We start from the raw sequence: 17,124 nt of genomic DNA, 5'->3' as shown, positions 1-17,124 counted from the left end.
GTGGACATGAAGAGAGACAAGCCCTCCTCCTCCTCACATATATCTTGAGTTTTACCCATCTGTCTCTCTCTCATCTCTGTCTCTCAAGCTCTGGTGGTGATTAAATGCCATAGCCTCATCATCCATGACTCTGTTGCCCTTTGTCACCCCCCCTCAGTGTCCTATACTTCTTTCCATCCATCCATCTATTCATTCATCAGTCCATCTAATGCACCACCTCTTGACCTGTCCCATCTCATCTTCTTCCCTGACCTCTCCACCCACTCAAACACACTTAATCCCCCGCATCTCCCTGTCTCTCTGTTTTTTCTCTTTTCTGTGTCTACTCTCGCCTGGCCAGCACAATGTGTCAGTGATCTCCCATCCTTGTTTTCCAATCGGGATCGATCAAAATTGGCCCGATACGCCTCCTTCTCCTCTCCTTTAACTCCTTAATGGTTAGAGAGGTGAAGGAGAGGAGAGGGAGGCGCATCGGGACAATTTAGATTTTGAGACATGGATGCAATGGTTCACAATTAGGGCAAGATTAAGGTTTATTATTTCCCTATTTGTGAACCATTGCATCTATATATCTCTTCTAGTCCTTTCTCCCTCTCTCTCTCTCACTAATCTTTCTGTCCAAGGAGGGCTGCAACTATCAATTGTATCTTCTGTTCTCTATCTTCCTGTTCACGTTAGTTCATCACCCTCCAAGGTTCAACCAGCTGCCAAGATGTTGGAGAATATGTCCAGAAGCAACCGCTCCCTGCTGTCCCTGTCCCTGACCTCGCTGGCCCTCACCCTGTCTGTCCTGGCCTTCTGCACCTCCTACTGGATCGAGGGCACCCACAAGGTGGTCAAGCCTCTCTGTCTGTCTCCGGTCAAGATGAAGAACTGTGGACAGAACAACAGTCAGGCCTTCACTACAGGTAAGGGAGGGAAGCCACATTATTCTATTGTATACTTTATAAACAGTAGTGGACAAAGTGCTCAACACCAGTACTTGACACACGTATTGTATATCGTTGTCGGGTAGAAACCTCTTATCTCCATATTCTAACTATTTGTGTTTTTTTCGTAAATGAATGCCCTATGATCATGCTACAGTGTCACACAAAAGCATCAAAAGTAGCAGATGTACAAGCTCGAAACGCAGCATGAAGCGATGCGCTTTGAGCTTAGATCTGCTATTTTTGATAGTTTTGAATTTGAATCGTGAAAAGTAACAGTTTTGGACATACAGTATAGTATGAGGTTTCCACCCGACAGAGACGATAGTGTTTATCGTCGCTGTCAGATGGTAACCTTGTATGTCCAAAACTGTTACTTTTCAGGAAATGGAAAAAAGAACCTGTATTTATTTAAGCTCTTGTATTTATTTAAAACCCACAGATACACTGAACCACTTTCAAATTAACGAAAATAGCAGATGTAGATCATTTTTGCTACTTTTGCACGACACTCCTGTACAACACATTTATGAAAGAAACATAAAAAGTTGAAATATGGAGATACAAGGTTATTGCCTGACAGTGTATTAGAGTTGAGCTGTGCTGTGTAGCCCTGCACTGTTCCATTGTGTATATGTATCCACAGGCCCTATGCACAGGCCTGGAGGGGGACATATCCGGCGGAGGTACCGCATATATGTATAGCCTACAACCGGAACTGACGCCCACTCTCCTCTGGAAACTTGTGGATACAATCTGAGGGTCCCGAATGTCAGTAAACACTTTGCCCAAGTGTTGATGGGGAAGGGGTTTCATGTCTGAGAAACAAGGCCAGGCTGCAACAGAGCAAATTATGGTTCAGTACCTTGCTCAAGAGCACATTGGAAGTGTTTTTTTGGTTCCCATATACAGTACTGTATGTCGTACCGGCCACATATCTCCTGTGATATATAAACTAGAAAAAGTGCTCCTCGGAGCACTGCCAGACCCCTAGTGGTTGAAATCTGAATGGCCGGACTTCGCATGACATGTGTGCAGAGGAAAAGAGGGACAGACCGACCGACCGACCGACAAAGCCTCATGTAGGCCGACCCCCTGGGTCTGGCAACAAATATAGTATACTGTATAGACAGACAGATGGATAGATAGATGGTTGGATAGAGATAGATAGATAGAATACTATTTTCATGTAGGTGGAGAGAGATAGATAGATAGATAGATAGATAGATATAGATAGATAGATAGATAGATAGATAGATAGACAGACAGAATACTCTTATCATGTAAGTTATGATGGAGGCCAACTGGACTGAAACATCTCATCTATTAGTAAAGATGCTAATGGAGCAAGAGTGCCCACTTTAGCCGTTTTCGTTTTTGTTAATGCTGTACATTTACACAGTATAATCGTATAGCAACCTCATTTTTTTTTTTTTTTCTCCAAAGTGTTTTCTTCCCAGACCTGCATTTAAGCATTTCACAAGTCGTTATACAGTGGCTGTGTAATCCAAGCTTTGTTTCTAATCTCTTCCCTATCTATTTGTATCTGACTGTGACTGCATGTTATCTGGATTCCAACAACAACTTCCATGCCCCATCTTATCCTCTGCAGAGGTTAAGCCCATTTTAGTCCTCGTGTCATATTCAATTTCCTCACTACACATAAAACTGGCAGATTACATACTGAACAGCGGTTTTATGGAGGATTTCTGTGACTGTGGGACATGTCCGCTGTGACCCGCAGGCAGGGGAATGATTTAATGTAGGACGGCTGCAACTATCAATTATTTTGTTATCGATTATTCTATTGATTACTTTTTCTATTAATCAAAAAATCAAGACATTATTTTTTTAAATCATTTGCAAGATTTTATTTTATCCATGAATCGACTCGAAAACATTCAAATTGAGTTTTTTTAAATCAGCTAAATTGATTAGTCTCAATAACCACTTAATCCCTATCCTAGGACTAGGAACTCAGGCTCAGCACATCAAACATGGCCACCATGGTTGCTGCAGTACTGATCAAATACTATGTTCTCGTTGTTTTTGCGACTACATACTGTACTGTAAGACTGTAGTAGGGGTACAGTATGTGATGAAATAATGGCATAATGTTGCTCCATCAGTATTTCTTTCTTTGTTGATGTTGCTATTTGTTTATGTGGACGCACTAAACAAACATTTGTTGTAGGTATGTTCCATACAGTGACAACATCTTTTCATCTTATCTTATCTCTCCTTCAATGTCTGTCTTTCTCACCCTTCCTTCTGTCCGACCCCCCCCCCCCTCCAGAGGCCCCGACCCCGGACCCTAAGAGCCCGCCGTCCAACATCACCATGTCCCCACAGCAGAGGGAGGAGCTGGCCAGGATCAGAAGGAGACAGATGGCCAACGCCGTCCAGTACATCTGGGAGACTGGAGAGGACAAATACATGCTGCGATACTTCCACACCGGCTTCTGGCAGTCCTGTGAGAAACACAACGAAGGTTAGTTGGTGTTCACGTTTGAGGATTCATGACAACATGTACATGTATCGTACCATAAAGGTAGAATTAGAGCCAGGGCCCACTTGATGTTAAGTGGTCAGATGGGTGCGCCGCGTGCATTTTCAGAGCATGTTTATGATAATAAATCATTATCGCTTAGTTGCATCAAGTCCAGGGGGGTGTACTTGTGCTGTACATCATGGCTGGGAGATGTACTACATCAAGCCGCCTCACGCTACAGAAACGGGAGAGAAACAGGCTCCTTCTCTATGGGCCACATGGCATTCATTATAAAGGAACAGTTCAACCAGAAATGTGAAATCTACTTGCCCTCATGTCAGTTGAAACACGTAAGTTTCTTTGCCCACACAACACACAAGGAGTTCCCAGCTTTCTAAAGAACAGTTGAAGTCAACCAGTGACCAGGCCTTTAATCCAAGTCTTCTGAAGCACACTGTCTTCGACTGCCGTCTATTGCCTCGACGGAACAGGATCTGAAGGTCTGGGGGGCACTTGCCTGGAATCTCTTGAATGGGATGAGGAAAGAGTGTAAATCTGAGATGGGGGATGACCTCAAGAGGCGGCTGTTAATGGCTACTGCGGAGTCCGTACTGCTTTACGGGCCTGAGACATGGACACTCACATCGCAGCAGGAAAAGGCCCCAGTTGGCGTCTACACAAGAACGCTATGAATGTCTGTATCATAGACCTCTGTGTTCTTGTCTAATGTCATTTAGCTTCTGAAAACCTGAATTATGCTGCATGGACTGTAACTGCTAGCCCTTTTTGGTTCTAAAGAACTGATCACCATTGGCTTTTTTTATTTACTCCGGAGAAAGCTGCTGCTTTATTGTGTGGACAAGGAAACTTTGTGTGTGTGTGTGTGTGTGTGTGTGTGTGTGTGTGTGTGTGTGTGTGTGTGTGTGTGTGTGTGTGTGTGTGTGTGTGTGTGTGTGTGTGTGTGTGTGTGTGTGTGTGTGTGTTTTAATCGGAGCCCTTGTTCATTTAGTAAAGTTACATTAGGTGATTGAGCTTATACATGAATGAACTACGCACAAGATACTGTACATACCGTACAAAAGGAACAAAAACAAAACAGTGACTATCTGTCTGGTTTATTGATTTTTTCAGGTAATGACCAGGTGGAGAAATGTCGAAGCTTCCTTGAGCTGACACCAGGAGAGACCCAAGGTTTGTACTGTTTACTGTACTGTATGACACCAGACATACAGAACGCGTAGGTATGATGGCGGGGGACAGATGCTAGGTTCACTGTTTACCTGGTGTTCTATAGTTTCAATGTATAGTATGTTATTTAGAAAGCATGTTTTTTAGACCGATTTTAGACTCTCTCTCTCTCTCTCTCGCTCTCTCTCTCTGTCTGTGTGTGTGTGTGTGTGTGTGTGTGTGTGTGTGTGTGTGTGTGTGTGTGTGTGTGTGTGTGTGTGTGTGTGTGTGTGTGTGTGTGTGTGTGTGTGTGTGTGTGTGTGTGTGTGTGCGTGCGTGCGTGCGTGCGTGCGTGCGTGCGTGCGTGCGTGCGTGTGTGTAATGTCTCTCCACCTCTTCTCTGTGCTCTGTCCTGCAGGGGTGCTGTGGCTCTCAGTGTATAGTGAATGCACGTACATTGGTCTGCTGGCCATGGGCTTCCTGCTGATGTGGGTGGAGGTGCTGTGTCTCTGTGCCAAGAGGGAGATGAACGCCCTCAAGATCAACGCCTTCGCCGCCATGTGCACCGTCCTCTCAGGTCAGAAGATGAGATGAGTAATCTCAACTAATCGATAAGTCAAAGGGACCTTTCACTTTCAAACATGTTTGGGGTCATTTTAACGTCTACTCAGGCTTTTGTGAGCACCCTAGACAGTTTTTAAGTTGCTGAATTTAGTCGAAGGAGACAATTTGCAAGGTAAACATTAAATATTAATAGGTAATTCATCAAATGCATAGAGACAGTGTAGTAATCTAGGATAGGTAAACCAAGAACCATCAGTCTAAACATTATAATATTATAGGATGCCAGGTCAACAAATGAACCTGGCATCTGTCTAAATAATATGCTATAAATACATTTAATCTTTGCATACGACTGCATGGTCGTCAAGGCTAGGGCAAGTGCTGCGAAGTCTGAAGTCTTCAGATTACGACGAAAAATTGGGAGTGTGTTTAACTGCAATGGGGAGTTTGTTCCACAGTTTGGGAGCCAGAAGGGAGAAGTGTCTGGGACGTGTGGAGCGTTGTCCTGGATGTTTTAGGGAAGGTTCTGACAAACGAATGGCATGTACTTGGAACATTCAAAGTTATATAAAAATATAAAGGTTATAGAAAAAATGTAAATAGAGTTTGACCCAATGAAGAGCCTTTGCTTAAAACGTTGTCAATAATTACATTGGAGCAGATGAGTGTGCCGGTTTATTCTTTTTCTTCATGTTACTTTCTAACCCAGCACCTAAACCAGGAATACAAATAAAAATAGAATAAATAAAGTATAGGGACATGCATTATCTCTCCTCAGGGCTGATGGGGATGGTGGCTCATATGATGTACTCCACAGTGTTCCAGATGACCGTCACCATAGGCCCTAAAGACTGGAGGCCACAGACCTGGGACTATGGCTGGTCCTTTGCGTAAGTCACCTCATCTGACCACATTCACACAGTGATGGGGTCATTGCGAAAGACACGACTGGAGACCATTCTTCATTGAACGTTCTAGAGAGTAATACCAAATTATAATAAAATTAATCAATAATGTCTCCAGTTATTTCCTTTAAAAAAAATAGATCAAATTGAACTAGTTGGCTGTAATTTGGTCACATTTTCAGAGTTATACGGGTAATACTGAAAAGTTTGTTTCTGTTAGGCATGGACAATATAGAAACAAATCCACCTGTGAAATACGTTTCACATCACGGTAAGGTTGGTCCGCATAGTTCTTGTAGTCAAAACGAGCCATGATGAGCTGTTTAAAACAAACAACCTCTGTGTCTCCCTTACCCCCCCCCTCCCTCTTACCCCCCCCCCCCCCACCCCCTCCCAGCATGGCGTGGCTGTCGTTCAGCTGCTGCATGGCGGCGGCCGTCGCCACGCTCAACTCCTACACCAAGACCCTCATCGAGATGCGGACCCGCGCCCGCATGCGGTTGGAGGAGGCGCAGGCCGCCTCCCACGCCCCCTCCTACGACGAGGTGGTGATGGGAGGAGCAGGAGGAGGAGGAGGAGGAGCAGGAGGAGGCATGGTGTTGGGACCTGGAGTCGGAGGAGTCGGAATCTACTCGGTCAGCCAGCTGATGCAACTGGCCCAACAGGGGGCGCTCCTGGACCCGCTGTGGCCCCGAGGAATGGGCCCCGCCGTGGGGCCTCTGGCGTACGGAGCCGGGGGGGCCCTGATGGTCGGCGGGGGAGGGATCGGGGTGGGAACGGGGGGAGGAATGGTGGTAGGAGGGCCAGGGATGACAGGAGTGAGGATAGGAAGTGCCGTTGCAGGAGCAGGAGTAATGGGCGTAGGATTAGCAGGACCAGGAGGAATGATAATAGGAGGAGGAGGGAGGCTGGTGGAGCAGCCTCACAACGGGGTGGTGGTGGTGGAGGGCTGCGGGCTGGAGGGATGTGAGGACTGTGAGAGAGAGATGGACGAGGTAGAATACCACCTGCAGGAGGAGGAGAGGGAGGGCTCCATGTGCTGAGGGAGGGCCCTCCGTGTTTGGGAAGAAAACAAAATGTGCCCATTCTCTTGATCATGATATAATTATCCATTCGGAATTAAATAAATGTTTCCAGAAAAACAAATAATAGTCTCATGATTGATTGTTTTATTGTGAAGGCTGGGGAAGTGATGACTGGTTATGAGCGAGTGACAATGGGTACATCCACACGCTAGCGTTTTTTTCCTATAACATGGGAGTGGACGGGACTTCCGACTTCCGGGCGTACAATTGCACTCTAGCGTGCGCTCATGTGTGGATGTACCCAATGTGCTAGCTTGGCTGTTCTGTGTCTGTGAACTGTTGGTGCGACCATATATGACTATGAATTGAATACCAAGGACCTCAATGGAAACAAGACCACAAAGACTTTTTTGAACTGACCTTTTAGACAAAGTATTTTAAATGTAACTGTGCTGTTTTACATTTTTTTGCCTAATAAAATATTCAATCAATCAATCAATGGAGCATAGGAGGTGGAGAGAGAGAGCAGGTAGGGTTCCGTGTTATCAGAGCGGTAAAAATCAACAAGCAGGAAGACTTTAATGTTCTAAATACAATTAATGAGTGAGGAAGGAAAAGTAAAAGTTTTCTGACCTACTCCAATCAATATCCATATGTGTTTTGCATCGCTTAAACCACCCATAAAGTGTACTGTACACCATTGCACTGACACAAAAATCACTTTCATGAAGGTCAGTCAAATGATTAAAACTCAATTTCTAATGAACGCCAGCCAGTGGATACATACGGTATTACTGTAACTTTAGTTGTAAGCCCCTTTACTGTGTTACATAATTATATTTGCAGTCATATAATTGCTTGTGATTTAAGCCATTGTTTATATTGCGAGTGAATTGCAGTTGTTGGTCTATGAAACTGTATAGGACTGTATAGACTGTGTTGTATAGGCATATCTGCTCAGGTGGACTGCAGCCTTTGAGCAATAGGTGTATGATGGACAGGATTTGATACACTGGTGTGCAAGCTTAAAATTATTAAGTTTGGTTTTAATTATGGCATGGATGTGGTGCGTGCATGTGTGTGGGAGCGCGCACGGGGGGCCCTCTGGAACTTCAGTGCCCAGGGGCCCCCAGGGATGCTAATCTGGCTCTAGGATAATAAAAAAAAAAGAGAGAAAAAAAAAGAAACATCTGTATGTGAAGACGATCGGTTGTTTTTCCATGTTTAGCCGGCAGTCCCATAATCAAATCCTGATGGCATGGGGTTAAAAAACAGGGAAGGATTAATCCACTAGTCGGTGACCTGAGCTGACCTCACTAATCAACACCAGAACAAAATACTGTACTGTACTACTAGAAACACCATGAGAGATACTATGGAGCTACACTGTAAGTATAAATACTGTACTCTACTACTAGAAACACCATGAGAGATACCATGGAGCTACACTATAAGTATAAATACTGTACTGTACTACTAGAAAGACCATGAGAGATACCATGGAGCTGGAGCTACACCGTAAGTATAACTACTGTACTGTACTACTAGATTACTAGAAAGACCATGAGAGATACTATGGAGATACACTGTAAGTAGTATCTACCACATACTGCTTTGGAGACACTGGATGGAGACATCCAGTAAGTTCTGGAAGATTGAAGATCCTGAGGTTGACAGAGACTCATAAAATGCGGTGTAAAATGCAGTGGTTAAGATAGATTTGATACGTTTTTCCTGTGCAACTGGTTGCTTCAGTGTATGGATGGTTTTGTCACTGCGATTTTGATACGTTTTTGGGGCGGTGTAACCGCCCCCTATAGGTGAGTTTTGGACACTGACCAATCCTGCACCGTGATTGGCCAATAGTCTACAACGCAGTCTACACCCCTAACCCTTCCATTGTTAATGCAAATCTATACTTTTGTAAAGTCAGCCAATCACATTACAGCTAGTGTCATCACCACTAACTGTAATGTGATTGGCTGACTTTGCAAATTCAGGACTGTGATTGGCTAGCGAAACACATGACACATGTGCAGCCCTATGAATAGCAGTATGGACTTAAAAATAAGTAATTTATCCTTTTTTTTAAGTGAGTCATGGTGTGATGACCACACACCGCCCACTTCACACTGGGTGTGATTTTTTTAACAACAATGTTACAAAGACACATTCCTGTGCATCTCCTGTTCTTGGTGAACACATGTATTCCAATATCCTTATCCTATCAACCATCAATGTTATGGTGTTTCTAAATATCTACACCAAAACTAACCATATGTTTCAAATGAATATTGCCATCATGCCGATTTAGAAATGTATGAAATTGTGTGACAATCAAATCAACTGTATGAGAATAGCCAATAATTGTTCTATTTATACTGAAGCTGGTTGGATAAATCTATTAATGTAAAATGACTGAATTGCTATGAACTATAATATGAACTTAATGTGTACTTATTTTGTTTGTACCATATAAAGTGTCATTGCTACCACTGTGTTTATAGATGGGGCTAGGGTGGAATAATGAACAAAACCAGAGCTGCATTTAGACCTTTCTTCAACGTCACTTGTTAACCTAAAACTATAGTTTGATAGATAGATAGGTAGATATATATATAGAGTATACTGTATAACACCAGACATACTGTAGGTACTGTATGATGGCGGGTGACACTGTTATTTAGACATGCTGGGTTCATTGTTTACCTGGTTTGCTATATGGTATCCTATAGTTTAGTTTCCCTACATCTTAGAAGTACGTTATGGTATAAGAACATGAGGACAGATGCTTCAAGTGTTGGACAGAATATTATGTCAATAATCTGTCTCTACAACCAGGGAACAACAGAGAGACAGAGTAAAAGACATAGGGGGAGGGGAGCAAGAGAAAGTGAGGGAAAGGGAGACACATTTTCTCCCTGCTTGAAAAGTAATATGATGGTATATTGTGCCAAAAACTATCTACAAGCACAGCGTGTCTATTTTTGGTGGTCATAATTCGATTGTTAAGACGTGACGTTGCGCCCCGCTAGAATAACTTCCGGGTCCAAGTGTTTTAATGTTAATAATAATAATGTTAAATCATAATAATAAATAAATACTTTGTACTTCTATGATATTAGCATTAAGACCCTTATTAACCCTCAATGGTTCATTTCTGAAAAAGGAGGTTATTGTAAAAAGATTTACGGGTTCCAACATGTTGTTTACAATGAAGAGTGGACGGCGCTGGTGCCTTTTGGACCCGGACGTGACATCGGACTACAAAATTACGTCAGACTTAAGAACCGAATATAGACATACCTAACAGTAGATGCCATTTTTTTGTGTATTCTTAAATCAAAAGTCCCTAAAAGGCTAATTTTAATTACTTCCTGTCAAACGCAAACGTACTGCGTGATGACATAGACAGACCCGTATGAATAAATATGAATCTTGATTTCATCCACCTGAGTGATTAAAATGTGCAAAAAAAAAGTAATTTCACCAGGTCTACAAGGGTGCTGTATCAGGCGTGAAAACAGAGACCACAAAACCACATGGGAGAAAAAGGCTTTATTTCCCCTGTTCATCTAAAAAACAACCAACTTTTACTAAAGTATGAAAACAGTCCAAGTCCTTGTATTGTGAAGGGTTGAGGTGTGAGGGTCTGAGGAGGATGGTGATTGAAGGCTGCTCCATTCCAGCTCGTTGGCTCCATGGACAGCTCCACATCTACTCAGCTGCCTTCCATTCATCTCATTAGGCCATCTTCTCAAGATCTCAGAGCTACCCTCAGTGTGTGTGTGTGTGTGTGTGTGTGTGTGTGTGTGTGTGTGTGTGTGTGTGTGTGTGTGTGTGTGTGTGTGTGTGTGTGTGTGTGTGTGTGTGTGTGTGTGTGTGTGTGTGTGTGTGTGTGTGTGTGTGTGTGTGTGTGTGTGTGTGTGTGTGTGTGTGTGTGTGTGGCAGCTGGAGAAAGAAGAGCTGTTTGTGGGGAGACAGCCTTGAGCTAAAACTTTGTTCAGTCCGGTAAGCTGAACAGCGGCCCGGCAGCCTAGTTAGTTTAAGTTTGGTTAGGACGTATCAAAATGTCAATCATTTTGTCTCTTGGAAAACCGCAATAAACAAAATCTGGATTGGTTGTTTAATTCAGAGTATAAAAATGCTCTGTGTTAATTTAACTAAATGTTATGATATTTTTTACAAAACTCTTTATCCTCCTTTCAGTATGAAATGTCAACCAACAGAACAATTTGGGCTGTTAGAACATTCCATGTAATTCACCCACATTATTCTTAACAATGGTGGACAAATGCTACAAGCATTCTCCACAATGACTTTAAATGAATGAGTAAAATCCTACATACTGTACTGAACAGCTTCAGATTATCTTCTGATTATCCCTGCATACTTGGTATAACATCCACACTTAAACTTAGCAGACATTTTATAAAAAATAAAACATGGAATGTCCTTAATGCCTGTACCTAAGTTAAACTTAACAAAAGGTGATATTCTATTCTACTACCAGAAACTCACTAATAAGTGTGTTGACAAATACTCCCAGTTATGAAACTGTATACTGTAGGTGAAGCTAGGAATCACCCCTCCAGACATTAAGTGGAAGAAAGAGTATGCAAGTATAAAGCAATAGAATGTCTGCACGACTGTATTATGAGTCATGGTCCTGGCACAGAGTGTGTGTGTGTGTGTGTGTGTGTGTGTGTGTGTGTGTGTGTGTGTGTGTGTGTGTGTGTGTGTGTGTGTGTGTGTGTGTGTGTGTGTGTGTGTGTGTGTGTGTGTGTGTGTGCGTGCGCGCGCGCGCATGCGTGTGTGCATGGGTGGGTGCGTGCGTGCGTGCGTGTCCACAGCTAATCTCGCAAACCACTTAACACTGTTTTCCATGCTGGCAGCAGGCCAAGGAACTCAATCCACACATATTTTGTAAATATATTTTTTTGTGTGAATATTGTTCAGGTTTTGTCATCATCATGAGGGGGATGTAGGTCCTTTGGCATTGTGTACTCAGATCCATAACCTTCTCCTTCCGGATCTGCAGAAGGATTTGGAGAGGCAGGGGCTGGAATTTCAAAAGGGCACCTATTGGATTTCTTTTTTTTACGAACTACCATACTTTTAGGCCCGAAAATCCGAAAAGGAATCATTGCGTGTTTAATGTCCTCAAAGTCACGCACCCAACACGCTTTGAACTGAGCAGATTGGAACTTCTGTTCCAGAGATAATGGTCAAAACATCTTGAAAACGGCCACTTTCGACAATTTCCGATCGCCGATTTTCGATTGAGTTTTGGCCATTTCCGTCGGCCTTACCGTAAGGCCGCTATAGGGGCAGTTGAATTTTTCTTTTTCCAGTCTGGAGAGGGCTCAAGGCCCCTTTCATGTCTATGTGTGCACGCGCATGGGTAGTTCTTCTGGTTGTTGTTGTTGTTGGTCATCAAGCCTACCACCACAGTGTCGTAGGAGAACTTGACGGTGGTAGAATCCCATGGCAACGAGGAAGATGATGATGACAGCGAGAACCCCCACAGCGATGGGGATGTTGGGGATGGTCAGGTTGTCTTTGGGTTCAACTGCAGCAATGAAATGCAAAGAGCAGAGATTAAATACCGTAGTGATGCAAAGAGCAGAGATTAAATACCGTAGTGAGGAATTATCTCAAAACAGGTATCTGAACTTCTTAATGTACATTTTATGTGTAATATTGAAGCAGCAACACTACCGGACAATTGTCCTCTACTCATCTAAATAATAATAAAGTAACCCACCACCATTATTATGGCGACGAGTATTGATAAGTACCGGTATGGATAAGCAGCATCGGTAACGATACCCATCCCTAGTTATTATGGACCAGATCACTGTGTTCAGTACAGTGAACTCACTCTAATGTAGTCTATATTCAGTTCAGTTTTTTTTTTCTGATACTGGACATTACGATTACATAAATGTATTTAGTTTTAATACTATGATCATGTGAGCCAGCCAACCATCGTCTTGTTTTACCCACAATTCAGAGTGCATAATATGATCATCTAAGTCAGTCTCAGGTTAATAATGAATTCCTAGTGAATTAATTTGATCTAACTTCTTTGGCAGCACATCTATTCCTCCTTTAGTCCTATAATAACCCCTAAGTCTTACCCCAGTTGGTCTTGATCAGCTCTCGGTCCAGTGTGTACTTGAAGACCTCTTTGACCCCATAGAGCTCAAACACACAGTCGTACTGCTTCCAGTCTTCATGTTTGACTGAGGTCAGGTTCAGGTCAACGCTCATCTGGAAGGTTCCATCATGGTTGGGGAGCTCTCCATGGTCACCGTTATCCTGGAGCTCCTCTCCATCTTTAGCCCAGAACATTATGACTCTGCCTGGGTAGAAACCTGTAGCGTGACACCTCACTGGAGAGGATGGAGTCTTCTGGAGGAAAGATACAGAGGGAAGCTCTGAGAGAGAGAGAGAGAGAGAGAGAGAGAGAGAGAGAGAGAGAGAGAGAGATTTAGTGGTTGGTTTGCATTTGAATGTGGATTTGTTGACTTTGATTTAGGAACTGTTGTATTTCATGACAATAAAAAAAACATTTGAAAAAATGAAATGAATGAGAGATGGAGGACAAAAAGTATAGAGAGAGAATGAGAGGGTGGGGGTAAGAGACAGAGAGGCAGGAAAGAACAGCGAGAAATAGAGAGAGAAGGATAGATACAAAGACAGGGATAGAAGAGGAGAAACAGGAGAGAGACTAAAAGAGAGACATGAAGAAACAGAAAATGGAGGGGTGGGAGTCAGAGAGACAAAGAGATAGACGACTTGTCCCTTTCATGTTCATCTCTTCATTTTAACTCACATAGACCGGGAAATAATCTGTGTCATTTTTAGACTTCTTTGGCTATTCAAAAATAGTAGCTCTACAAGCTCATAGCGCGGCACCGAGTGCCGCGCTATGAGCTTGTAGATCTGCTATTTTTTTTAATCGTGAAGATTTGTGCAAATCTTTGAATATATATGTATTTTTAAAGCAAACATTTGTAACTCAAATCTTTGCTTCTGGGAATTCTACAAATGTCTTCTAAATCCTAACAGTTTTCTGAAAGACGTATTTTCCCTTGGTCAAGATTTTTCGAAAATAGCAGATCTACAAGCTCATAGCGCGGCACTTGGTGCCGCGCTATGAGCTTGTAGATCTGCTATTTTTTAATATCCAAAGTATAAAATATGGATAAAGTGGTTACACAGATGCGTTCCCCGTTTGAATGGGTTAAGTACAACTCCATCACATCATGTTGTTGTACCTGTTCTCTGTAGAGTCTTCTTCCCATAGTTCACATACTTCTTCAGGTCTTCAATGCACTCACTGGTGAAGTAGTGTTTCAGGTATGCTGTGTGAGCTTTGTTTTGATCCAATTTCTGTTTAGAGATGAAGCCCTGTGGTTTAGGAGTGATCCATGTCTCTGTCTTCAGGTCAAATGAGATGAAGTCCTCTCCATCATAACCAATCTGACTATAACCATCAATGTCTCCAGTCTCATCATCCCACTTACAACCATCCATCACCTGGATGATGTGGACACCTGAGAGAGAGACAGACAGACAGACAGTGGTTGATATTCTGTCTTTACCACAGTGAACAACAGATTGTCCATATAAAACCACTGACATTAATGTATGTATGGAAGCTACTTGCACTGACACTGTGTGCTGCTCCTAAACCACAAATGCTCCACTCATGTTGTGTCTGTGTGTGTGTGTGTGTGTGTGTGTGTGTGTGTGTGTGTGTGTGTGTGTGTGTGTGTGTGTGTGTGTGTGTGTGTGTGTGTGTGTGTGTGTGTGTGTGTGTGTGTGTGTGTGTGTGTGTGTGTGTGTGTCGGCTCCACTCCTCTTGTATGCTCTGTGTGTTAGTTACATCTTACTGATTGTTTTTCCAACAATGTGAATAAACTCATTTCAGCAGTATGAAGTGAAACATCAACATACCTCCAGTTTGGTTAAAGCGCTGCTTTACAGTGTTCATGTTGACCTTGTTGATCTGCTGGTTACCCACAGATCTCCTAGTTTCCCTCTCCCAGTACTGTGGGTCATCTGCTGTGATCTGGTTCATCCAGTCCTGTTTGGGAACGTGTCTCTGTGTGTTGCTGTCTGAACATCATCAACCATCACAACAGCCACAAACTCTGGGAAGTTTGGGACTTCAGAGGATGTAGTGAAGAAGATTTTCATGGAGTGAGTCACTGTGAAACAAAATGGACAGTTTAACAGTTTAACCACTTTGTTGTATGATGAATAACGGAAATAGCTGAGCTGTCCCATGTCACATGTAGATCAGCTATTTAGTCTTTTTCATGTTTTGCCAATATGACATGCCATGATGCCCAAAATAGGGATGACAGGGTAAAGTGGTTAATGTTATTGAATTACGATGTTTTTATTTATTTAATCACAACATTACTTTATAAGGTTTAATGCCTTTACATAGAAGAGAGAGCATCAAACACATTAGTTATGTTTTACTTTCTGTCTGTATGAACCAGTGGTGGACAGTAACTAAGTAGCCTACATTTACTTGAGTACTGTACTTAAATACTTATTTTTTTTGCAAGCTGATAATTTTCACTACATTTCAAATAGAAATATTGTTATTTTTGATGACACTACATTTCATGGGACCCAAACGTACACAAATATATTAACTGCATTTTTAAAACATTTCTGATTTGTATTTTTATTTATGTACTAAATTTCAATACAGCAATGCATCGAAAATAAAAATAAAATGTACTTTGTAATTTGTACTTGTTTATTTACTTGAGTATTTACCACTGGTATGAACCCGTCTGTCTGTCTGTCTGTCTGTCTGTCTGTCTGTCTGTCTGTCTGTCTGTCTGGCTGGCTGTCTTGTTTATCTGTTCTGTCTTACTGTCTGACTTCAGGTTTTTCAATACACACTAATGGTAGAATGTTCAGTTTAGTAAAGTGGAGCCAGATGGAATTTAACGTGTTCACACACATAATAACTTAGTACAAAGTGCCCTCTAGTGGCTACTGTCGGTACAGTCATTTTTTACAACGGAAGGGATTTGGACTTGAAACATTATATTATCTACTGAGATTAAATCTGTGATAATTAAGAGTGTTTTATTTTAAAACTAAATCAGGAATCAAATCAAGTAGGCCTGTTAATAAAGTAGAACAATAGTCTGCCTTCAAGTTACTTGGTTATAAAAGTTTATAAGTTTATAAAAGTTGTATATATTTTTCACTCTTCATACCAGTAACCTGTAAACTGTTCCTCGCCGAGCCGGCGAAAACTTCTGGGAACTCAGATTACCTGTAAACTGATTGTATGACATTCTATAGTAGTGTGTATATCGGTCTGTCTCTTATATGTCATCATGATTTGTGTGCGTGGAGAACTCATTTGAAACAAGCTCAGTGCTTTAATGAGTCTTCCAGTTTAGTAGACCTTGTATTGTGAATTTGTACTTCCATGTACTGTTGTTCTCATGTCTTACTAAATAAAGTACATCAATCAATCAATCAATCAATCAATCAATCAATCAAACAAACGTAGGCTATGTATTAACCAGCATTAAGTTGTACAAAGCCAGGTAATTTCTCAGTGCTGCCTGTAAACCTACGCAGTAACAGAAGTAAATCACAATGCAATGAAAACCACAAGTATTTAAATGAAAGAATAGAAGAAAGACTTACCTGGAGAGACGACACGACAAAACATCCACAATAAAATAAACTCTTTCATCTTGACGTCGGTCGGTGTGAAGAATATAAAAGGCTGTTTCCTCAACACTGTAGTTGATAATAAGTCTCTAACATGAAGAAGATGACGTTGGCGTCCAATTCTAGCCAATAGAAATGTAACAAATGCTGTACATCATAAGTTGCTAGGAGGATTTCACCAACTGAGGTTAAAAGTGAAAGTAAACACAATGACAGAGACGTTATTATTTGTCAGTAATTACTTATAGAACAGGAAATGTCATTATTGCAGAGAGATTCATGTATTAATCCATCAGCATTTATTATAATTTACC

General features: G+C 42.0%; 1 protein-coding gene and 1 pseudogene across 2 annotated transcripts; one reads left to right on the top strand and one right to left on the bottom strand.

Moving 5' to 3' along the window:
* Positions 1-712: 712 nt before the first annotated feature.
* LOC311061784 (germ cell-specific gene 1-like protein) lies at positions 713-7,099 on the top strand (the record flags this gene model as incomplete). The annotated part of the gene is made up of 6 exons (XM_084080481.1): positions 713-908; positions 3,226-3,420; positions 4,552-4,611; positions 5,006-5,164; positions 5,930-6,041; positions 6,454-7,099. 6 exons carry the CDS (start codon positions 713-715, stop codon positions 7,097-7,099), a joined length of 1,368 nt encoding a protein of 455 aa, XP_083936607.1.
* A 4,373-nt stretch (positions 7,100-11,472) lies between these two features.
* On the bottom strand, positions 11,473-16,916 carry LOC311062131 (class I histocompatibility antigen, F10 alpha chain-like; annotated as a pseudogene). The gene is made up of 5 exons (XR_014602921.1): positions 16,784-16,916; positions 15,050-15,303; positions 14,368-14,646; positions 13,225-13,524; positions 11,473-12,653 (listed from the first exon to the last, which is right to left on the bottom strand). The product of XR_014602921.1 is annotated as a class I histocompatibility antigen, F10 alpha chain-like (transcript).
* Positions 16,917-17,124: the final 208 nt, after the last annotated feature.

This window comes from Gymnoscopelus microlampas, assembly GCF_963454915.1.
Source record: "Gymnoscopelus microlampas genome assembly, chromosome: 15".
Lineage (NCBI taxonomy): Eukaryota > Metazoa > Chordata > Actinopteri > Myctophiformes > Myctophidae > Gymnoscopelus > Gymnoscopelus microlampas.
Note: the sequence above shows the minus strand (reverse complement) of the source record. Positions and strands in the feature narration are given on the sequence as shown.